At 33.5% G+C, this 25,518-nt stretch overlaps 1 protein-coding gene and 1 pseudogene across 3 annotated transcripts in view; one reads left to right on the forward strand and one right to left on the reverse strand.

The window, feature by feature from the left end:
- The window catches only part of CSPP1 (centrosome and spindle pole associated protein 1), a 96,774-nt gene that overhangs the window by 41,769 nt on the left and 29,487 nt on the right, over positions 1-25,518 (forward strand). For all 3 annotated transcript variants that reach the window (XM_015598638.2, XM_006924015.3, XM_025041120.1), the window contains 6 exons: positions 330-451; positions 817-895; positions 8,291-8,420; positions 9,950-10,097; positions 19,461-19,613; positions 22,617-22,729. In XM_015598638.2, the coding sequence (XP_015454124.1) occupies positions 330-451; positions 817-895; positions 8,291-8,420; positions 9,950-10,097; positions 19,461-19,613; positions 22,617-22,729 (745 nt within the window). The remainder of the gene's footprint in view (positions 1-329; positions 452-816; positions 896-8,290; positions 8,421-9,949; positions 10,098-19,460; positions 19,614-22,616; positions 22,730-25,518) is intronic.
- Positions 14,489-14,607, reverse strand: LOC112472736 (annotated as a pseudogene).

Raw genomic sequence — 25,518 nt, forward strand, 5'->3', positions numbered from 1 at the left:
TCTCATGCTCTCCTCCCCTGCGTGCTTTAAGTGGCCCTGATCCATGTTCCTCTAGCACCCTGCGTCTGCTTGTATGGTTTTGTTTACTACTCTGTCTATTCAGAAATAGACAGAAATTGTCTATTTCTGTCGTATTCCTGAGAGACAAGGATACTGGAATAGTGTGACTAGCTGATTGAACAAAATCTGAAGTTTTTGTCTTATGTAAATGTTGTCGCTTTTTCTAAAGCAGCAATTAGATTTTGAGTAACAGTTTTGAAAAAATACCTTGATTTTAAAAAACTGCAATGAAATATGAGAAGAGTTTTTCCAATTTTCTTTTGATATAGGGTTGCACCTCTGCCTCCACCTCCCATCCTACCACCTTTGGCTACTAACTATCGAACTCCCTATGATGATGCATACTATTTTTATGGAGCCAGGAATACTTTGAATCCCAGTCTTGCTTACTGTAAGTTATCTATAGGGTAAACATTTTTTTCCAGGGGTTCAGTCAGGAAAATTGTTTTTTTGTGCAACCATAAATATATAAATGAGAAAAGCATAGCTTTACTTAATTTAAATATTACACATTTATTGATTTAATAAATGTTCCGTTTTAAAACTCAGTTATATTTCATAGTTATTTCCTTTTTATGTAGATTTAAGAAATAATTATATTGTGTTTTCTTGCATTGTTCTTTGTTAACTCCTAACTCAAAATGAAATAGGGATTTTTTTCCTTAGGTAACATGTTCAGTTATGTGACTTTTCTTTTAGAGATGAATGTTATTAAATGGATACTGTGGAATAAATGTGTTTGTTATTTTTTTTAAGATGGTTCAGGAATGGTGGGAGTACAGCCTGCAGCTTATGTTAGTGCACCTGTCGTCCCCCAGCCAGCACAACCTCTTATGTAAGTCATTAGTTAAAATAATAATTTCTTTCAAGATTAATTTGTCTTCCGTAGAACCTGTATTACTCAACTCATTCTTTTTTTCTGAAGGTATAACTTATTTTACTTTCTAGTTATTGCGTAACCAGTATGTTCAAAGTATTGCTTTCAAGTTAATGTTTCGTAGAAAGCACATTTTAAAATTAAGAATAACTTCACTTTCTCTCTTTAGAAAAGTCATGCATGCATATTATTGATAAATAAGAATATAAACAAACATGAGCAAAAATTGAAATTGCCTAAAATCTCATTCATCCAGAGATAGACATATCTAAATAAGCATTCAGGAAATCTTTATATGTACACACACACACTCATAAAAATACACACATACCAAAATGATATTACATTGTTATTGTATATGCTGTTCTATAACCTGCTTTTAAAATTAATAGTATATCATAAACAGTTTTTTTCATGAGTGTCATTTTTTTTTTTCAAACTGAACTTTTTATTTAGAGATAATTATAGATTCCCATGGTGGAATCATTAGAAGTAATATAGAGACATCTTGTGTACCCTTTACCCAGTTTCTGCCCTTGCTAACATCTTGCAGAACTGTGGTACAACACCACAACCCAGAAGTACGGCTTAGGATCCAGTCAAGAGGTAGAACACGTTCCTGTCACAAGGATTCCTTATGGCGGTACCTTTCATAGATGTACCTAGTTCCCTCCTGCCCTGCCTTCCTCCTTGACACTAGCAACAACTGTTCTCTTCTTCGTTTCTATATCATTTTAAGTATGTTAAATTCATAGAACCATTTAATATGTAACCTTTTGGGGTTAAATTTAAAAAAATTTTTTTTTTACAGTTGGCATACAATATTAGTTTCAGATGTACAACATAATGATTAGACATTTATATAACTTACGAAGTGATCACCTGATAAATCTAGTATCCATCTGATACCATACACAGTTAGTACAATATCATTGACTATATTCCTTATGCTATACTTCACATCCCCATGACTGTTTTCTGGGTATTTGAAGAAACCCAAAACACTACTTCGAAGAGATATGTGAATCCATATGTTCATTACTGCAGTATTTATAGTAGCCAAGATATGGAGGCAACTTGGGTGTCCATCAATGGATGAATGGGTAAAGAAGAGGTGGTACATATATACAGGGGAATATTACTCAGTTGTAAGAAAGAATGACATCTTGCCATCTGCAACAACATGGATGGACCTATAGGGTGTTGTGCTGAGTGGAGTTAGTCAGAGAAAGACATGTCATATTATTTTACTTACACATGAAATCTAAAGAACAAAATAAACAAAATGGAACAAATTCGTAGATACAGAGATGGTTACCAGACCCGGGGTGGGAGGGTCGGGGAGTAGATGAAAAAGGGAGAAGGGATTAAAGAGTTGACTTTAAAATCAGCATAATTCTTTAGAGATGCATCCAGATTGTCTTATGTATAAATAGTTCATTTGTTCTTATCGCTGAGTAGCATTCCATGGTATGGATGTACCACAGTGTATTAAACGATTCACTCGTTGAAGGCCATCTAAGTTATTATGCCTAGAACTACTATAAACATTTGCATATAGGTTTTTGCATGAACATAGCCTTTGTTTCTTTAGGATACTTGCCCAGAGTGTTCTTGTTTGATTGTATAGTAGTTAGAAGTTTCGTTTTGTAGGAAACTGCCAAAGCGTTTTCAGAAAGACTATTTCAGCACTATATTAAGAATTTGGTTTCTTTCATATGTTCACCAGCATTTGGTGTTGTGACTCTTGTTTATGTTGTTCTGATAGGTGCTTAGTGTTATATCATTGGGATTTTGTTTACATTTTCATAATGATAATGATGTTGAACATCTTTTCATGCGTTTATTTACCATCTATAAATCTTCAATGAAACGTCTCTTGATGTCTTTTGCATGTTTTCTAATGGGAGGATTTATTTTTTTTTAATGGGAGGATTTATTTTTTTTTACTGAATTTTGAGATTTTTTAATATATATCTTAAATACTAGTTCTTTGTCAGATATACGATTTGCAAATATTTTCTGTCAATATAAAGCTTGTCTTTTTATTCTTTTTGCAGGGTCTTTCATAGAGTAAAAGTTTTAAATTTTGATCAAGTCCAGTATATCAGATTTTCCTTTTCTAGATCATGCTTTCAGTGTCAAGTTTAGGTACGCTTTCCTAGGCCTAGATTCCAAAGATTTTTTTCTTGTTTTTTCTTTTCCCTAAAAGGTTTATAATTTTACATTTAAGTTTATGATCCATTTTGAGTTAATTTTTGGATAAGATATGAGACTTAGATCAAAGGTCTTTTTGTTTTTTGGTCTATGGATGTCATTGGCTCCCAGCACTATTTGCTAATAAGATTATTTTTCTTCCGTTGACTTGCTTTGCACCTTTGTCAGATCATTTGGTCGTATTTGTGTGGGTCTGTTTCTGGGATTTTCTGTTCCTTTCCATTTATCTATGCATCAGTCCTTATGGCGATAGCACTTGATTATTGTAGTGCTGAAATTCGTTTTTCTTTTCCAAGGTTGTTTGGGCTATTCTAGCTAGGTCTTTTGCATTGCCATGTGAATTTTAGAATCAGCTTGCCAATTTCTGCAAAAAAAGCAGTTGAGATTTTGATAGAAATTATGTATAATCTGTAGATCTGTTTAGTCAGTATTACCATCTTAATTTTTTTCAGGTTTTTTTTTTTTTTGTGGTAAAATACACATAAAATTTACCATGTAAAGAACTTTTAGTGTATAGTTTGGCAGCGTTAAGTACATTCATATTGTTGTGCAACTATCCATTTCCAGAACTCTTTTTGTCTTGTGAAACTGAAACTCTATACCTGTTAAATGACATCTCTCTAGTCCTGCTTTCCCTGGGCCCTGGCAGCCAGGGTTCTGCGACCTGTGTCTTTGAATCTGACTTACTTAGGCACCTCTAAAACTGGAATATACAGTATTTGTCTTTTTGTGTCTGTTATTTTACTTACCATTATGTTCTCAAGGTTCATCCGTGTTGTAACACGTGACAGGATTTCTTTCTTTTTCAAGGCTAATACTCTGTTGTATGGATATACCACATTTTCTTTATTCATTTGTCCATTATTTTCAAAGAAACTCTAGGAAGGAATTCAGAAGATAACTAAAGATACCGTCAGTGTGTTGAGATTATTCTATGTTTAGAAGATTATTTTTCATAAATTAGACTGAATTTAAAATATTTTGAGAGAAACAACTGAAATTAGCAGACCCCAAGTAAACGAAATTCTAAATTCAGAAGGAAGAAGGTCGTAAAGGGAAGGTCTTGAGTTGCACAAAGGAGTGGAAGGAAAAAGTGGTAAATACATGGATGGAATTAAAGAAATATTTACGCAAAATTATTATAGGTTTAAAAGTAAGTAAAATGAAGAATAATAGGAATAGCATATAATTTGGAAGGGGTTAAAAGGAGAAGTTAATGAGTTTAAAAATCTTTGTATCATTTGAGAAGATAGTAAAGATTTCAGTTAGTTTTAGTCTTTGATAAGTATAAGTATTATGTTTCTAGAGTAACCACATAAAGTACATGGACAAAGGTGCAACTTTCTAATGTCTTAGAAGAAAAAAAATCAAAAAGGAAAAAAAAAACAGATTTAAGGAGACTGTTTAACTTGATTTTAAGTCAAAATTAAATGGCAAACTTAAATTTGATATTTGTAAATGGTTAAGAATCTCCTTCAAAGAGAACTTTTTTCATACTGGATACAAAAGCAAACTCCAGGTACACGTTACTTATATAAGTGTAGAAAAGTTGAAAGCAAAAAGATACGGATATACTAGGAGAATATGAATTAAAATAAGTTTGTCTAGTTATAAAATGGATTTTTCAGTCATAAAGCTTTATGACAGAAAGGATCCCCTTATAAAGATAATATAATAGAAAATTTTATGTACCTAAAAACATGGTCTTAAGATGTATGGAGCAAAATTTTAAAGAGTTACAGGTAAAAGTAGATAAATATGGAATCTAAGTGTGAGAGTTTATTACTACTTTCTATAAGTGATAGATGAAGCAGAGAATAGTAAGTTTATAGAAGAATTCACTTAACAAGGATATCCTAATGGAAATATATAGAAATGTACCCTAAACTTCAGAATATCTATTTTTGCTAATAGGAATAAATTTATAAAACTCACCATATTCTAGTCCTTAAAGTTGAGTAAATTTTATTTGACTCATATCCTATGCACCATTTAAGGTAGAAATCAATTTTTAAAATAGTTTTAACATTTTTCCATATATTAGAAATTAGAAAACAGGGAGCAATTTTAGAAAATACATAAAATAGGATGAAAATTAAAATAATCAGGTATCTAAAAAGTGAGAAAAAGAACAGCAAAGTAAATCCAAAGAAGTAAGGAAAGAAAGAAGAGAATGGAAATTAATGAAATAGAAACATACAGTATAGAGGATTAACAGTCTAAAGTAGGTCCCTTGAAAACATTAATATAAAAAAACTGACAATTTTCTATTGTCAAATCAAGAGCAAGAAGAATAACTAAGAACTATTAGAGATGAAAAAATTATCATTTCTAAATTTTTACAATTTAAAAATTCTATGTCAATTCTAAAATGACAGCTATAGTTGTAATGAACCTTAAAAAGACAATAAGGATATATTATAAATTTTATGTCAGTGAATTTGGAAATTAAGTGAAGAAAAAAATTCTTATTAAAATTTAACAGTAAAAACTGACTCAAGAAGAAAAACCTATTGAATAATATCAAAACTGTTAAGAAAAATAAAAAGTTGAGTCATTAGTCTCAAATCTTCACACAAAATCAATTCCAGGTCTAGATGGAGTGGTAAATTATACCAAACATTCGAGGAAAAGAAATTAATCTTATACAAGCTAATGCAGAGTATAGAATAAGAGGGAATTCTTCAGTTATTATGAGACTGTCATAATCTTTATACTCAAACCTGACAAGTCCATATGAAAGTGGAAAGTTATAGGCTAGTCTTACTCATGAACATAGATAAATTGAACCTCATAATGTAAAAAAGTAATTCCCAAGTTGGAATTACTCTGGAAGGTAGGATGACAATGTAATACTGCCTGTCAGTTAAGAGTATGGACTTTGCAGGGAAGTGTCTTGGTTTGAATCCTCGTTTTACTAATTAACTTGAAGCACGTTTCTTCTGTTCCTTCTTTGTTATTTGGGATAATAATGGTATCAGCTCATAAGGTTACTCTGAGAATTGAATGAATTAAAATATGTAAAGCATCTAGAATAAAGTCTGATATATACTGAGTGCTAATTGGTGTTAGTTAGCAATTACTGTAATATGTCATTAACAGACTAAAGAAGAAAGCTATATGGTAATCTTAATAGACACAGGGAAAGCATTATAAAATTTAGTATCCATTAGTGATTAACAAAATAGGTTCGAGGGGAACCTACTTGGGAAAGGTGTAAACATGAAAAACCTACATCATATATTTTAATTAATGGTGATATGTTTAAAACATTCTTTTTGAGATTGACAGTATGACTAGTATTCTTATCACCACTTCCTTTTAGTGCCCAATAATTGTAGCAAGGTTAAAAATAAGAAGGAAGGAAGGAGGAAGGGAGAAGGATTAGGAAGGAAGAAAGAAAACTGATATTATTTGCAAAAGAATATACAGATAAAATATTAGAAATAATGGGAATTTTAAGTAGAATTGCTGAATAAAATCAATATATAAAAAGTAGTTGCAGGAAATGGCAGTTTCTTGAAAAGTTAAGCATGTACTTATACAATACTGTAATTTCACTTCTAGGCGTATACTTAAGAGAAACGAACATACATGTATGCACAAAGACTTCAGTGTGAATGTTTATAACAGTATTATTCATGGTAACTAAAAAATATAAATAGTTCAAATGTCCATTAGCTAGCAAATGGATAAACAAAATGTGTTATGTCCATACAATGAAATACTGTTCAATAAAAATGAACTGTTGATGTATGCTACAGCATAACTCGAAAGTATTGTAAGTGAAAGAATCCATTTGTATTGTATGTTTTCATTTGTACGAAATGTCCAGAAAGAGCAAAACTGTAGAGACAGAAAGCAGGCCACTTAGTGATCGCCTGTGGTTGGTGCGGGCAGGGGTTGGTGGCGTGTGGGTGTGAGGGATATTTTGGGGTTATGGAAAAGTCTTAAAACTAGATGGTGGAGATCGTTGTGCAACTCTGTAAATTCACTGAAAATCATTGAGTTGTGTAATTACCAGGCCTGTCATTTCTCTCCTTCCTCCCCTCTGATCCGACTGTACATACATACCTAAATTCCTTCCATCTTGAGCAGGGAGGAGTTGATAAGTAAAGATCAAGAATTTGGATCATTGAGTGAGGGGTAAGAAACAGGAAGAAAAATGAGTGCGATACTGAAACCTGTCCACCATGTAATTTATAGCGGCTGCTTTGAGAGATTGCTTACTCAGATAAGCATTTTCAACCTTCTTTATTCATTAACACACATAGCCCTCTTGCTCTGAAAAAGTTTAATTGTTAGGAGTCATTTGCTCTGGTTCTCGTTTTCCTTTTTACCCATTCATAATTCAGTGTGACAGTATACACAAACATGTCTGTTTATCCTAATCGAAGATTGTAAATAAATTGGATAAGTTGAATACACAAAGGGAACTCATTTAAAGTGATGATGATGATGTTTTTGGAGATGAGATGCCTTCTGTAGTCCCTTTTTTATAACTATAATTTTATTATAAAACTAATGCTTACCTTTTATAATGCAGATTTTTTTAAATGTATTGTTTTCTTCAAAGTCGTTGCATTCCTGTACTTTAACATGTTGTATGTAAGACAAATAGCACTTTATTGCATGAAATTTATATAACCATGATAATGTTTTGAATTTTTAATTTTTTGATTGCTTATACAGTCAGACTTTTTTCTATGATTATATTGTTTTATTCTTCAAATGGCTAAGAAGCTATTACTTGATATTGGAGTATATTTATTAAGTAAGTCACTAGTTATATTATTTGAGAGACTTTCACTGTATTGTTATTACTATGCATTCAGAAAAGTGTATAAGTCATGTGTCTGTTGCTTGATGAATTACCACAAATCGTTTTCATTTCCATGTAGCTACCACCTAGGTCAAGAACTAGATCCTGTAAATTTCAGTTCGGTGGATTATGAAAGCAGAGACGGGGAAGAACTTAGGGAGGATCCTTTACTTCAGGCTTTCTCTCTGACCTACAGAGAAATCCCTCCCTACTTTTAAATGTACTACTTATATACCTTGCTATTTCAAAGGAGTGTTGCATTGTCTTCTTGCTTCATAGATGGATTCAAATTATTAATTGTGTATTTAATGTAGGAACACGGTTGGACAGAATGAATTGAAAATTACAAGTGATCGAGCAGTAAATTCTGGCTTGTTTTTTGAGGATAAACCAAAGCCTTCTAAACAGTCACTTCAGTCTTACCAGCAAGCTTTGCAGCAGCAGGTATTCGTTACTGATTCATTCATTCATTTGTTCATTCCTTTTGTGTGTTAGCACAGTAGTCCTTTAGACTTCAGAGTATGGCAGAGGAGAAAAAAAGATGCCAGTTACTTATACTTCATTATGACAGGTTTTGATGCAGGTAGACTGGCAGGTAGGATAGGGAGAATACTTGCCCGAGCAGTTAGAAGGGCTTCACCTGGTTGTGGATATTTGAGATGCATGTTATGCATTTGGCTTTCAGGAAGATTATCTGGTTGTGATGTAGACGATTAGGAAAGAAATATGGCAGAGAAACTGTTTTTTGGGGGTGGTGGGAGATGGGAAGGATATCCAAGAGACAGTTCCGGGGTTTCAGTGATGGGACTCAGATATAGGGGATGAGAAAGGGCTTGAAGGTGATTCTGAGTGCTGTAATTTAGGAGAATAATGAAGCAGTGAACTGAGATAGGGGCAGAAAGAGGCAGGACCCTTTTAGGGAGGAGAATTAGGGGTTCTGTGTAGTTTGCAGAGTTTGAAGAGAATTTACTAGAGTAAAATGTGTGGTTTGGTGGGGAATGCCCACATCTCTGAGAAGACCCTAGGACTCCCGTCCACCTGAGGTAGTACTTTTCTGTGAAGTTCCACTTAGATTTCTTCTAAAGCTCCTTTTGTTCATTTTTTTAACATGTGCAACCTCCTTGAAACATGGATTTTTTTAAAGGTATAGAATTACCAACATCATTTTTTATATGTTAGTATTCTACAGAATAAAAGACTGAATTTATCTGTTTCAAATAAGTATATTAACACCACCGAAAAAACTAGATTTCCTAAGTCTAGAATTTACCTTGTGTATGTGATGACTTCCTTGGCCTTGCTGGAGTGGTTGCTTATATTTTCCATTTATTTGGTTATAATTTCAAAAGTAAATTTCCAAAATATACATACTAGTTCATTGCCTATCTGTATGTCTCTAGAGAACAAGCCTGTACCTGCACTTGATGATAAGACTTTGTTTGTTTTGTGTGCTTGCATAGAGTTGTACTTTAAGTAGCCTGGTATTCCCCAAAGAGCTTTGAACTTTCTACCTCTATGAATTCTGGGAATGGGGTTTGCCCAGGGTAGAGTAGTTCTGGTGAGGAGTGGAGCGTAGTTTGTGGCTGGCCAGGTCCCATGAAAGATAGATGATAAAGGAAAGTAGGGAGATGCTATTGGTCCCTACAAAACTGGGGAGGTTAGGGAGGGTAGTTAGGCAGACACTGGGGGTGGGAGGGAGGAGTTGGCTTAGCCCAAAGTGGCATCAGTGGCTGGAAAGGACTCTAGTGGCATCATGTGAGGGAACCGCAGCCATATACTCCCACCATCGAAGTGTTTTAAAATTGGGTGTTACATATATTTGTGATATTAAATTTTATAGTGAAGCATACTGAAAAAAAAATCCAGTTTTTTTTCTCTAATAAGAAAAATAAAATAAAATCTGATATTAACACTAACTTTTTATATCACAATACTCGTCAGCACTTAATGTGAATGTTTTTTATGTTGTCAAGATTCGGGAAAGAGAAGAAAGAAGGAAGAAGGAACGTGAGGAAAAGGAAGACTACGAAGCGAAGCTGGAAGCGGAAATGAGAAGCTACAACCCCTGGGGAAAAGGCGGAGGTGGAGCCCCGCTCAGGGACGCCCAGGGAAACCTGATAAGTATGTTATCTCCATGGATTTGTTGTTTTTAAAAGAAACTTTTTTTTAACTTTCAAAAATAATGGGAGTAGGAAGAAGGGTTCTGGAATCATAGCCTATAAGGCAAGATCTCTATTTATGTAGCTTACTGCAAAAGAGGTCATTTGGTAATGAATATAACAACAGGTTAGAAAGCCTTTCTCCTTCAGAGTGCTTGTTTTTACTACAAACTGTCCATCCTCTGGTGATAATAACTCAATTGCAGAGAAAAGCTCATGTTATTTGGTAAGTTTTTACCTAAAATTGTACCGAGAATTTAAAAAAGTTTCCTAGTAAAAATCATAAAACTCTTATTACAATTTTTTTTTTAACTTTGTTCGTTTTGTGTAGCTTTAAAGTAACCGATGTGGAATAGTGTGGCAAGGGATGTGTTCAATTCTTATATATCATATACTTGCTCATTGCAAGGACCCTTTTAAAAATAAAGACGATCTCAGCAGTTTGCTGGCAGGTTGCAGAATCATATTTATCTTTCAGAAATGTTTGATCTAGAAATCACACAACAAGCTCTTGGAAAAGAGAGGTTTCATACAGCTAGCCCGTTATATACAGTAGGATCCTCTCTGATTAGCTTTTAGCTGAGAAAGTAAAGATACTGTTTTTGAAAATTGTTTAATTAGAAATGAGAAATAAATCATAAAAACCGATTATAATAGTAAAAATATAGATTTTTACTATTTACTAGATTTCATGTTGTTCTTCAGGTGTTTTACATTATCCTAGAGATAGTTGAATGATACATTCAGAAGATTTTTTTGGATATTGAGTTATTAGAATTCTTAAGTATCATGCCTTTGTTTCTTTGTTAAAGATGACTTTTTAGAAGAAATCTATTTGAGGCCCACTTAAATTAATGAGATAACTCTTTTTTTTCTATCTTTACTCCATAAATATTTTCATCATAGTTTTTGAAGATGCTTACTCTCTATAGATGATGTGATTTTAGGTGATACATAGATAAACATTTCATATTTAAAAGGTTAAATATCTTCGAATATGTATTAAAAAACATTGGTTTTCCATTTATGGATAGAACTATAACATTTCCTTTTAAAGTAGAGGTATTATTCTAGCTGTTTAACAAAAAATGCTGTAGCTGAAGGCTCAAGGCAGTAGAAGTTACTTCTCATGTATGTCACATTCTGAGACTATTCTGGTGCTTCTCCTCCAAGAGGTGGCTCAGGAATCAGGGCCTCGTCCATCGTGTCACTCCCCCATTTCAGAGTCCTCCCCTTCTGGCTACACAGTCAGGGCCCAGAAGTGGGAGAACAAGTGGAGAATTTCGTTGGAGCCTGGCCTAGGAGTGGAGGAATAGCATGTTTATCTTTGTTTCGCGATTCAGACCTAGTTACAGGGTTCTAACTTAACCGCACGGGAGCTGCGAGGCTTTGCTTTTTTAATGCCCAGGAGGAGCACGTGAGATTGACCAGCATCTAGCCAGCCTTTGCCACAGTAAATTTAAATTGCTAATTGATAGAAAACATACCAGTTACCATGAAGGAGGTGCCTAAATGACTGAAACTTTGGGAAACACTGGAATAGAACAATTTCCTAGAACTTTCTAGCTTGCCTCTAAGATTATTTCCAATTAAGACAATACAGATATGGTGTTCTGTATGTCTTTTAATTGGTTGAAGTGTTAGGATAAGTGTGGGTTATTGAATTATAAAATACTGTTTTAGAATTCCTTGATCTAATGGGAATGGAGCAAACTATTCTAAGATTTTCATTTTGCAGTAATATTTAGTTTGCTTTTTTAATGCTATAGTCATGCCATGAAATAGAAAAGGTACACCATATTATCAGATACTATTTTTTAATGGTATTTTGCAAACAAGTAAACTCATTATGTAAAGAATATCGGCTTGTCTTGTATGTGTCTGTTATATTTTAGAGAGGCAGGGAACGTAATTTTTCTGTTATATTTGAATTATGTAGTGAAGAGCAGTGTTCTGTTTTACCTTCTTGTGATGACCAAAATCGTATAATCCCATTGGCTAACTTTAATTCAGATGGTGGCTTTTCTGATTACTCCTTTATCTTTGATCTTTTATTACAAAGAAATTAAAGAAATTGAATGTTCACCCTTATCATAGCTCTCTAAGGAAGATATCTTTATAAGGGAAAGAATTTTTTAATAAAATATCAAAATCTGTTACCCATGCAGTTGTAACAGCATCAACCATATTAAATGCTTCTCGTTTTTGTTATTTGCTCTACACTTAAAATCTGTTTCTTTCTCAGCTCTTTATTCATTAAAGTTCCGTATTCAAGTTCTCATAAAAAGCTAATTCTGTTCTGTCTTTCAATGGGCGAATGGATAAACTGGTACGTTAATGCAATGGGACAGTACTCAGCAATAAAAAAGAATGAACTCTTGTCACACAAAGCAGCTTGGAAGACTCTCAAAGTCTAAGTGAAAGAAAACCTCTCTAAAGGTTACATCCTTGTACATTCTCAAAATGACTAAACTACAGGGATGGAGAACAAATCAGTGATTGCCAGGGGTTATGGCTGAGAGAAAGAATAACTTTTATAAAGAAATATAAAGAGATATAACTTTTATAAAGAGATATAAAGAGATAGTATGATAGAGTTTTTTAGGATGTTAGAACTGTTTTGTATCCGATTATGGTGATGATACATGAATATCATATGTTAAAATTTTAAGAAACTGTACCTCAAGAGAAAAAAAAACAATTTGAAAGATAGCAAAAGTATCTTATAGTTCTAATGGATGAATAGTGAGATTAAGCATTTCTTCATACATTTGGTTAAATATTTGTATTCTTTTATGTATTGTATTTTCTCCAGTTAGATTTGTTTTTTTAGGTTGTTTATTGAGACACAATTTGCGTATAATAAAATATACTTTTTAAGTATATTGTTTAATGAGTTTCAACAACTGATTCTAGTAATCAGTGCTACAGTCAAGATATAAAACATTTACAGATTATCTGGTCCTATATTCCTGCCGGTTTCTGAGTAGCACTCATGATAATATTGCCTTCGTATCGACATTTTCCTCTCCGTTTAATGTTTTTGAGCTTTATCCTTGTTGTTGTATATGCCAGCAGATTATTTCTTTTTATCAGTGAATAGTTTTTCATTGTGTGGAGGTACCACAGTTGTTTATCCGTTTACCAGTTCATGGACATTTGTGTTTTTTACAGTTTAAGGCTATTATGAATAAAGTTGTAAACAGTCACTTCTAGGTCTTCGTGTGGTCATAAGTTTTCATTTCTTTTGGGTAAATGCCTAGGAATGGAGTTGCTGAGACATATAGTAAGTGCATGTTAACTTTGTAAGAAACTGCCAGACCTTTTTTCAAAGTGGTTGTGTCATTTCGCATTCCCACCAGCAAAGCACGCGGTTTTCAGTTGCTCTGAATCCTTATCAGCACTTGAAATTGTTCATCTTTAAAATTTTAGCCATTCTTTTAAATGTGTAGTGATATTTCTTCTCAACCTCAACAAAAAGTTGTGGAGGGATTGTCATTGGGATAGCATCAGTTTTGGAACAGCTGGCAGTATTGAGTCTTTTGATCCATGAATGTGGAATATTTATCCACTTATTACTTTCAGTTAACTTCTCTTAGCAGTACTTTGTAGTTTTCAGATCTTATATTTTGTTAATTGCATCCCTAAGTGTTTCACGAATTTTGATGCTATTTTAAATGATACATTAAAAATATATATCAATTTGTTCATTACTAATTTACAGAAACAGTTGCTTTTTGTATATTGCCCTTTTGAACTCATTAGTTTTAGTAGTTTTTTTTTGTATATGCTTTGAGATTTTTTAATGTAGATGGTCATGTTATTCGCAAACAGTTTTACTTTTTCTTTTTCAGTCTGAATGCTTTTCTTATTTTATTTGCCTTTCTCACTGGTTAGGAACTCCTGTACAATGTTTGAAAATTAATAGAGCAGACATCCTTGTCTTGTCCATGATTTTAGGTAGAAAGCATTCAGTCTTTCCCATTTAGTGTAATGTTACCTGTTAAGTTTTTTCAGATTTTTTTTTTTTTTTTACATTGGGTCTAGGATATTTGTCTTATAAGGTTGTATGTTTCTAGGAATTTATCCATTTCTTGTGATTGTCTAATTTCTTCTACATCTTTTGAAATGATAATCTTGTCTTTTTTACTCTGTCGCTATATGGTGGATTACATTGATTTATTTTGAATCTTGAACTAGTTTTTCATCTGGCATAAACCCTATTTAGTCATACTCTTGTCTTTTTTATGTGTTGTAGAATTTGATTTGCTAATATTTTGCTAGAGATTTTTGTATCTGGGATCATAAGGATATTTGTTTTTCTTTCTTTCTTTCTTTCTTTTTTTTTTTTAACACCCACAGCACCTGGTCTTCTTAGGTGGTCTCCCATCCAAGTACTAATCAGGCCCGACCCTGCTTAGCTTCCAAGATCAGACGGGATCAGGCATGTTCAGGGTGGCATGGCTGTTGTTTTTCTTTCCTTACCGCGTTGTCTGATTTTGGCATCAGGATAATGCTGGCCTCACAGCACGAGTTGGGAAGTTTCCTCTTCTATTGGTCAAATTTACCAACAAAGCCATCTGGGCTCAGAATTTTCTTTGGGAAGGTTTTAAACTATGAATTCTGTTTCTTTAGTAAATAGATATTCAGTTTATTTCTTCTTGTGTGAACTTTAGTGTTTTGAATCATTTCAAGAATTTACCAATTTCATCTGTTTTTGAATTTATTGGTATAAAGTTAATAATATTTCATTATTTTTCAGTGTCTGTAAGATCTACAATGATGGCTCCTTTTTCATTCCTGATATTTATAATTTGTATATTCTCTTTGTTTCTTAAACAGTCTGGCAGATATTTATTTATTTTATAGATATTTTCATAGAACCAGCTTTTATTTTCATTGGTTTTTCTATCGTTCTTTTCCTGTTTTACTGATTTCTGTTCTTTACTATTTTCTTTTGGTTTGCTTTGTGCTTAATCTTCTTTTTAATTTCTTAATGTGGAAACTTAGATTATAACTTGAGACATTATTATTATTATTTTCTAATAAATGTATTCAAAAACTACAGATTTCTCTGTGGGTACTTACTGTTTTAACTGTATCTCACAAATTCAAAATGTTGTCTTTTCATTTTCATTCAATTTTCTAATCTTTTTTGTGATTTTTCTTTGACTTGATTATTTAGAAGTGAGTTTTTAAAATTCTAAATATCTGGGCATTTTCCAGATGGCTTTCTTTTATTCACTTCTAGTGTATATTTTATTTTGTTTAGAGATTATACTTTTTGTTATTTCATTTTTAAATTTATGAGATTTATTTTATGAGCCACCATTTAGATTATTTTATTTGTCTTAGAGACTGATTTCTAAAAGTAAGTGTCTCTATTTTAAATTGAGTTAACTTTGAAATGTGTAGTACCAGAGTTGGAAATATTCTTTAGTCCTTTGAATTGACTCAATGTAAATGAGTTGGTATGTCAGCCATGGATTGCTGAATCATAGTGGGCCTATAGTAATAGTTAATGTATCTTAGCCATTTTCTTTAAAATGTTTTGTATTTTCTACCATAGTAAAAAGCAAATAACTTTTAAATTTAATTTTAATATCAAAATATTCATTTGTTTATTGAAAAAATAAAGATTATAAATTAAGTAATGAAAAAATAAAGTACCGTTTATGTATTATTTACCTATAGATATCATATAATTTATCCTTGGTTTGATAAGTTGTTCAGGGAGTAGAATTATTTTTCCTACTTGTCAATCTGTGACATTTTCTTTTGTAATTCTGTTTGTTGTAGAATTATTCTTATAATACCAGTTTTATACTAAACATGATGATTTACATTAGAAATAAAACCCCCGTTTAGTGACATCTTTGTGCAGTTGGCCTATTACACTCGACCAAAGTGCCTTTTTTATTTTCATTTTTAGCCTATTTCAAACCTGATTTTGTACTATCTCACGAAAAGATAGAGTGACCAATTGATTGACAAATCAATTTTAATTTCTTAATTATTTTTTTCAATAAAAATCAATATGGATTTGTTTTGATTGCTGAATCTGATAGTCTTAAATCCTGATAATTATGTACTCTGCTGAAATTAATTTTCCTTTTATATAAATACATTGACTATTCTAAGTGAGAAGACCATGTGTAATCAGAACAGTAAATTATAACATGTTACTGATTTCGAAGCCTATCATTTTGTTTGTTTCCTTATGGGGTATTTATATCTTAATTTATTATTTGTGCAGGTGAATACCAAAATGAGATTTCATTCCCTAAGCATTCACTAGTTTGGCAGCAGAATCGCAGCTGTGGGTATCATCTGGAAGGAGAGACTGCGATGTACTGCACTCTTATAATAGAAAATAGAATATTGTATGTAATATTCATAGTGATTCTCATATAGTCTGGTCTTATGCTATTCTAGTGAATTGAATGACAATGAAATGATTGATTTCCTATTTGAGTTAAATTGGTTTTGTTTCTGTGACTTTAGGGACTATAGTTAGTAGTCGATAACCTCAACTTTCCCCATCATCTATTTTCATTTCCCTCCCAAATTCAGATAGATTCAGGATTTGATGATGATTTCTGGAGCACCTAGCTAGTACTTGCTTTACTAGTCCTTGCTATTGGGTAATTTTCTTGTAATCAGCTTTTCTCTGTGATTTCACCCAGTCCCTTCTCTCTTACATTTTCAGTTTTCTACTCATTTCTTCCCTTATACCTCTGAACATACTTGGGTTACTTGTATTCTTAAACACAGACAGAGCTCTGCTCTTAAACACAGACAGAGCTCTGTCCATGTTGTACTTCTTTTATCATATAAAATACATTAAAAAGTACTCTGCTTGTTGCCGCAATCTAATCACCCTGTTAGTACTTCTATTCCATAATATAGCTTCTAGGTCCCATCGCTCTGCTGATGCTACATTTTCAGAAATGATTGATGTCCTGATTTCCAGTGTAATGTTTTGTACTCAGCCCTCATTCTCTTTGAACTAGGTTGACAGTTCGTTCTTTCCTTCCTTTAAGCCCTGTGCACTCTCTCAGAGGCTGTCCCCTCTTCAGCTGACATTTATTGGATATGTGTATTGTGATCCAGGTTAAACGCTTCTAGGTCTGTAAACATGATCTTTATTTGAGGACTGTCTTCTCATGCTGTGTGTTCCTTGAGTTGGCGTGCTCTTCCTCCCCATTCATTCTCTCCCACCTCATCTCTCCTGCTCCTGTGTTTCTCTTTAGGCCCACTCTGTGGACGGTCTTCACATCTCTTTCTTTGCCCCTGACCACTTTTAAAACTACTTCATTTCCAGCCTGTCTTCTGCATCTCTGCACCTGACGTTTGATGGATTATGTAGACCTAGCACGCAAAATCAAATTTCGCTTTGTAAATCCAGCTCCTCTTTTTCTGTAAATGCATCATAATTTTGATCATTCAAACTAAGAAATGCAGAGTTCTTTTGACTCCCCATATTGAGTTGATTAATAAGCCTAACGTATAAGTTCTCCCTCTTCAGTGTTCTTTGAATTCTCTTCATTTTCATTCATACTTCATCATAGTTGAAATTTATTATGTCTTGTCTAGGTTCTTGCCATTTTCTCATAACTTCTTCATTCTTCTTTGTTTTTCACATCTAAGCCATATGTATCAAATGTACAACCAATTGTATTGTTGCATACTCAAAAATTATTTGGGACTCTGGAATGTCACTATCTGAGTTCACATTCTTGTTCTGCCACTTACTGGCCTTGTGGTCTTTGAGCAAATTAATTTAGTTTCATTTTGTCATCTATAATACTGGGGTGAAAGTAGTATAATCATATAGGTTATTATATAGAATATAAAAATGTTAGCTGCCATTATTATTAGTTCTACTTCTATAACCAACAGAATGCTCTCCACCACCATTTGCAGAATAGAACTGAGAATCATCTGCTTGTGTTTTAGAATGTTCCAGAATAGGCATCCAATCTGCAGTTTCCGATCTTATTTCTCATTGCTCTTTTCCGTGTATTTTGTGCTCTAGTCAAGCTGGACCACTTCAGTGTTGCCAGAACATCCTTGTTTCTCACTTCATTCTGTTTCATTATGCTTTCCCCACCCATCCTACTCGGTGTCTGAGTTCAACCTGTCTTGATTTTGAACTCTCATTCTCCTTGGTAACATTCACATGTCATTTGCCATGTTCTATCTGGTATTCTGATTGTGATTCATGTTGAAAATACATCCTCGAACATACTAGACTTCCTGATAAATACTTATATCCAGGTTTAAGTTTGCTTTCACTGCTGCCATATTATCCAAGTTGTTCATAGAGAACAGCTTTTTGTTTGTTAAAACTTTTGAGTTCTTCAGTCACTCAGGTCTGTTTTGAAGATTGGTTGTTCGACCCAGTCCGACATGCTCAGATTTTTGCCGTGTGTGTGATGTCTATTGCTGTATAAGTGATTACCCCAACATGTAGTGTTTTAAAAAAATGAACATTTATTATCTTGCAGTTCTGCGGGTCAATAATTTGTATAGTTTAGCTGGGTGGTTTTGTCTCAGGATCTCTCCTGAAGTTGCAGTTCAAGATGTCAGGATGTAGGCTCTGGTCATTTGAAGGCTCGACTGGGACGGGAGTCCATTTTCAATATGGCTCAGGAGGCCTCAGTTTTTGGTCACATGGACCTCTCCATAGGGCCCCTCAGTATCCTTGTAATAAGGATAGCTGGCTTTCTTCAGAGTGAGTGATGCAGTAGATTAAGTGACGTGGAAACAACACATTTTAAGAAGTAGCCTCGGAAGTTGTATATCATCATTCTGCAATATCCTGTTTATAAGAGTGAGCTATAAACTCTGGTCCACACTCAAGGGGAGGGAGATCAAGCTCCATCCATCTTTTAAGGGAGGATTGTCAAAGAATTTGTGCATGTATTTTAAAACTCCACGTGATTATATTTTTTCATTAGGAACGCTAATGACGTTGGGTAAATTTCATTGTGGCTTGTTTTGAGTTGTTGCTATATTTTTGTATATTAAAGAGATTCCATATTCTGAAATAAATAGATATAAATATGGTTTTTATGGGTTCTCAAAGATTTGCATATTCTAAATTCTATACTGATTTTGAGTTTATTATGTAAAGTTATTTTTTTTTAACCTCATGTTTTAGTAATTTTGTTTCCTTTTTCAGGGCACCAAGATGTCATTGAATTATTCCAGCTCTGTTCTATTGTTTTTCTCTCAGATTCCCTATTTTAAGAAAATGTATTAAGCATAGTAATTATAGAAATGTATTTATTGAAATAAACGGCTTATTTTTCCCTCTCAGCTGATTTGAATAGGATGCACAGACAAAATGTAGATGCCTACCATAACCCAGATGCAAGAACATACGAAGATAAAAGGGCTGTTGTAGCTCTAGACCAAAATTTAGCCACTTCAAATGCTGAGAACCTAGAAGATTCTACAAATAAAAACTCAGGTTTTTAATTACATTCTATATTTTCTTTTACATTTCTAAAATTGTTCATTTAACGTTTCTCTTCTGTTCTCTGACAAAGTCGTACTGTAATTTTGAGAATTTGGTTACTCTGAGTCAGGAAGCATAACATGTTATTCGTGCTGTTTACAATATCTTTCCTGCATAGGTATTTTGAAAAATATGAATAGGGAAATATAGTTTGCTTCTTAAAACTATTTTCTCTCAAGCTTTGTAGCTCGCTTATGTATATTTTAGCTGCTGATAACATTTTCATTTTGCTGGTGGGAAGACATTGCTTAAAATCAGATTGTCTTTTTACATGTACACAGTTTGCTTCTTATACCCATAACTATTTGAGTTAATGAGAGGTATCAGATGTGATATGATAAATTGTACAATGAAATTCATTTTTGTTTGTTCTATAATCATTTGTTCTCCCTCATTAAAACCACAATGTACAAAGAAATGAAATAATTAAAAGTTTGATTTGGTATGTGGTCACATCCCCATTTCTTAAGCAAATATTTTTGATTTGCTATTAAGCAACTTCCTTCAATTAAAAGTTCTGTAAATTAAAAATTAATATATTTTCTTATGACTTGCCAGGAAAAATTGTCATCTTTATCAAGTATATATAAAAATGTTACATATTTAAAAATCAACATAAGTTGATGTCTATAAAAGTAACCATTTATTTACTACAAATACTACTTTATACTTTCACAAAAGTTTTGATTTTAGGCTAGAAAAGAACTTTTACATTAAGAAGTCCTCTAAAATAGCTCTGACTTTCAAAAAATGACTTTTTTATTTTTAACTCTTATGGCTTATTGGCCAAACAGACAGATGTAATGAGAAATCATGATTAGAATCCCTAGTCTTGCATCTTTCAAGCCGTCGATGGTAGCACTACTCCGCAGCCTTTTGAACACTTCAGGATATGGGTGGGTTGTTGTTGCCATAGGCAACCTGTACCATATTTGATCTCTAGTTACCAGAAAATGTTTTCTTACATCGATCCACAATAGATTTTTACTCAGTGGATCCACTTTTGATTTTTGGAGCTGTAAGGTTTTGATGAAGTTATTAATTTGGCTATCACTCTTGGTCTGTAATAATTCAGCATGCAATTGAAGCACCTTTTCATGTTATTGCTGTGAAGAGAGCACTTTGGCTTCTTTCTGATTATTATTACTTTTTCTCTTCATTTGCTTTTTCTTCTAGTAATCTGTATTGAGATTTCAGTGCTACTGACCCTTTCTCTACCTTTTTTTTCCACGCCCAGTATTGTTTGTAGTTGTCTCAGCATAGAACTTTCTTTGTCTTAGTAATAACATTTTTAGGCATTTAGCTCTGCTTACCGAGTAGAGCCCTGGAAAAATAAAAACCCCTTCTCAAGAACGAGCACAAACTTAATTGAATATGCTCAGCAGAATTTGTCTGTAGCCTTTCTACACACCGCCAAGGTTTCCTCCTTTTTTTTTGCATGAATCGAAATTCCCCTAAATTAACTTTCATCCCCTAAGAATTAACATAGACTTCCTGAATATAAAAATTTATTCAAAGTCACATAATCTCTTGCTATGCCACCACATATATATATAAGTGTATATATGTATACACATGTATATGTATGTGTGTATATTCTGTGTGTACACGCATACACATATGTATGTGACATTTAAAGGCCTTAGGGAACTTGTATATCTGAAAATTGGACGTTATAACGTGTGCTTAAGGTTCATTATCTTTTAATGTTCTGTCTTCATTAAGTCCTTCTTAATGCTCTTTTTTTATCCCTGGTTCTTGGAAGAAGAATCATGTTTATAAAGTCCATGCTAATTTGGCTAAAATTTTTTTTTTTGGCTTATTTTGTTGCCTAGATACATTTTCATTTTCTTTGTATAAAGCAACAGTTTTCCTGCAGTTTTGTTTTATAATTGATGTGTTTTTAGAAGACCTTGTCTGTCTCTAATATTCTCTAATTGCCCCAAAGGCTTAGAATTTCAGTGATCATTAAAGCGAAACATACAACTTAGTTTTGTTTTGCTAATCAGCTTTTCTATCAAAGTATAACATTTTAATGTAAGTATTGATTTGGCTTTCTGCTGGCCTATTCAAATAAGCATTAAAAAATTTAAATACAAAGACAAAGAGAAACCTAAAAGGCAGCTAAACTGCAAAGCATTTAGCCTACACGAACTATGTAGGTGAGAGAAATAAATGCTTTAGATGAATGATATAAAGAATGAGTCAGTAAATAAAAAATAATGTAAACAGTTATATGAGGCTTAAATTTAAGTAGGTTTTTTTTTTCTGCATTTAAAGAGATTCCTGAGGTATAATTATTTTTCAAGTAGAAATTTTATGAAATATTTTTTTCCTTGCTCAGAATGTGTGATACTAATAGGCAATATACTAGATAATGTTACTTTGTTTATATCCCTTCAATAGAATTTTTTTAAAAAATTATTGCAATGATTGAAAAGTTATATTTATTAAAAAAATGTTTTTAGAGCTGACTTTATTGCTTTAACCATGGATGGAAGACCTTGGAATTACTGATTTTTTAAGACAATTTTGGAAATTTTTTACATACATAATACATTTTAATATATAAGCAATAGCATTAAGAAATGAATATTTACATTCATAAGAACTTAAACATGCACTTTTTTTCTCTATATAAATTTTAAAGCCTTTGCTGTAATCAGAGTTGTTTGGGTTATTAGCTTTTATGTTTTCTTGGTGTCTTTCAGGTGTAGATATGTTATGATTTTTCAGCTATTTATTTTAGTTTCACTGTTTTTCTTCTGTTATTTTTCATTTGGCCTTCAGGTTCTAATCTCAGCCATCCTTTTCTGATTGTAGCCTCTGGACTTCCAGATTTAGCACATTTTTTAAAATATGAACTTAGTAGCAAACCATTCATTCTTTAACATTTACATGTTTTAAACATTGGCTAATGGTATTTTTTTTTTTTTGTAATATTTCTCTTTCAAGGTTGTGTACAGACACAGAGCTCTCCTTTTGCTCGGGGAAATATATTCGGTGAGCCTCCAACTGAACTTCAGATTAAACAGCAAGAATTATACAAGAATTTTCTTCGTTTTCAGGTGAAATACTTATTTGATTATAGTTTCAAAGTTTCATAAGAGTGTTAACAAACTAAACTTGCAAAGATTTTTATCCATCGGATAAAGAATAAATTTTAAAATGCCATGCAGTTACCTATAATCTCTAATTTATATCAGATACAGGTAGTAGTACTAAAATATCACATATCTGAAAAAGGATTCAGGAGACATGTTAGGTATACCAGTTTACTCAATCTTTTGTAAACTAAATGATTGTTAAAGAGTGCTGAAATTTCTAAAACCGAAAGGTTTAAAATATTCACCTATTAGGAATAGAATTAGTCTTTCTAGATGCTTATGTGTTAGTAGAAAAGGAATAGTTTTTTACCCAAAAGATTTGATGTTCTTGGCTCAGTATAAATTATAAACAAATAAAAATTAGATGTAATCACATTTTGCAGTTATTTGCCACATTTATTTATGTAAACAAATAGCACTTAAAATAGGGATGCGCAGGAAGACACTTGAGCATCCGGTGTTTATTGAGCTCCTGTACCATGGCCACCCCGTGCTGATCACTAGGGAGGGAGCCTGAGATGGGAGACGAGCCCTGGAGGGGTTCAGTGTCTTCTCTCCTTACTGCCCCTTCCACCCACACTTAAACCCCAGTGTCAGGTTAATCTCGTGGCCTGGTTAATCTTCCTTTGATATAACTTTATGTTACTCTTTTTCACTCAAAACTAGGTAGTAGCTTTTCGTTTCTACAGGAATTGTCTAAATTCCCTAGTCCGACATTTAAGGCTACCCAGTGTAATCCCAGTGTCTTCAATTCCTCTTAAAGAGTGTCTGCTTGAGCGTGTCATCTTTTTAATCCTGATTGTTGTGGACTCTGACATAAGGCAGTGACATGATAGATGCAGTCTTGTGGATGATTGGTCTGGTGTTAGTGTTTAGAATGTATTGTTGGAGGATTTAAAACATTGGAAACAGGGCTCTTTACTAGAGTGGTGACAGTGCAAACGGATGGAAGGACCTTTCTGAGGATCAGCAGAATGAATAGAGGCATCGAGTGTAAGAGAGTAGCATCAAGTCCCAAGGGTATTGGCCACAGAAGTCAGATGACAGCAGTTTGAGGGTCATAGTGTCACCTGTTGAACTTGAAAGACCCTGTGGTCTTTTGCCCATAATGATAGTAAGTCAAAACTTAATAGCTCCCATTGTACTTAATTAGCAAGTGTTGGTGTGATCTAGAGTAGAATTTAGGAAGCAAATAAACAAAATGTTGCAATTGTATAGCTTGTTATTGTTTATAAGATACTTTTACATGTAGTACCTCATTAAACCTCAACAATCTCTGAGGAAGGTATTATTTTTTCTGTGACATGCAACTAAACCAGACTAAGGACTCGTCCGTGGTGGCAGAGCTGGCAAATCGTGAGGCCGGTGCTTGTACCCAAGTCACCTGATTTTAAGTATCACATCTGTAGGTACAGAACTATTTCTAGGGAGCTCCTGGAATTCTCTCCCTCTGGAGAAGACCACTGGTGAGGGAGGGAGCTTTGGCTACATCAGTGTCACAGTGAGTTCAGCTTTCGGTTCACCCACCCCGTGAACCTTCAGTGTGCCTGTGTGGACCGCTAGCGAATGGTCGTCTGCCTGTTTTCTTCAGCAGCCTAACCCTCTCTGCTTACCCCAGACAAAATCTAGCACAGAATTCTAAGAAAATGTAAAATAGCTCAATAGTATTTATTATTACTACCAATGACATAGTGTCAGGCGAGAAGTATCTCTAAACTTAAGTGTTAAAGGGAATGTTATAAAATGTTCACATCTGTGCTCAAAGATGCAAGAGAAGCCTTGGCTGCATGCGTGCAGCAAGTAAGTGTACCGTTCGTTTGTTCGTGAAGCAGAAGCCTTCGTGTGGTCACAGGTTAGTAAATAACACATGTGAGTATTTAGGTAACATTTTAAATGGGAGCTTTACAAATAATACATTCAATAAAATATTTGCAGAATCCCAAAGCACTTGCGTATCATACAGTTTGAAAACCACTCGCCGAGAAGATAGCTTTCCTTTTTCCGTTGAACTGCTGTGTAGCATTTCTGTTGGAATGGCATTTCTGTGGATTCATTAGGTGTGCGATCCATTTATGATTGTGACCTTTAGTGGAGAAGTGACTCTGTATTTGTGATTTCTTTTTTCATGGAGTAGGAAGAAGAGGAAACTGAGTGTTAAATGTGAGGTTTTGTTGTGTAGATCATAACTGATGTTTTCTTTAGGTATATTGTACTTGAAGAAGCCATTACGTGCACACTGCTTAGTACTAAATATTAGGATTGTGCATATTTAACAGTGATGTGGGCAAAGCCCTAGCATGTGAAGTCATGCGACATGTAAGAAGATTAAAGTTCCTAATTGCTCAAAAGATTGACAGCACTTGATATAACGGTCTTGAAGTTGGAGACAATGCAGATAAAAACAACAAAAATAATATGAATGGTGACAATCAAATCATACCTAAGAGTAGCTAAAACCTATTGGTAGCTTTAAACCAGTGTCACGAATGCCAGTACCCATGCTGCCCTTCTCCCCACTGTATTCATGGAGAATGTAGACTCTCTCTTAGGGTTCTCTTTCTTTCAGATCTTGGACTCTGCCTCAGAATATTCCCACAGAGTATTCAGAACTGTGCATTCCAGGTGGCTTTCAAGATGAAACTTAATTATGAATCCTTGTGGCTAAAGTCATCTTTGTCCTTACAGCTCACCAGTATTTAGGAAGGAAGGAAAGGACATTCTTGGAGGAGGGCTTCTTGCATGAAGAATGA

This window comes from Pteropus alecto, unplaced genomic scaffold, assembly GCF_000325575.1.
Source record: "Pteropus alecto unplaced genomic scaffold, ASM32557v1 scaffold87, whole genome shotgun sequence".
NCBI classification, from domain to species: Eukaryota; Metazoa; Chordata; class Mammalia; order Chiroptera; family Pteropodidae; genus Pteropus; species Pteropus alecto.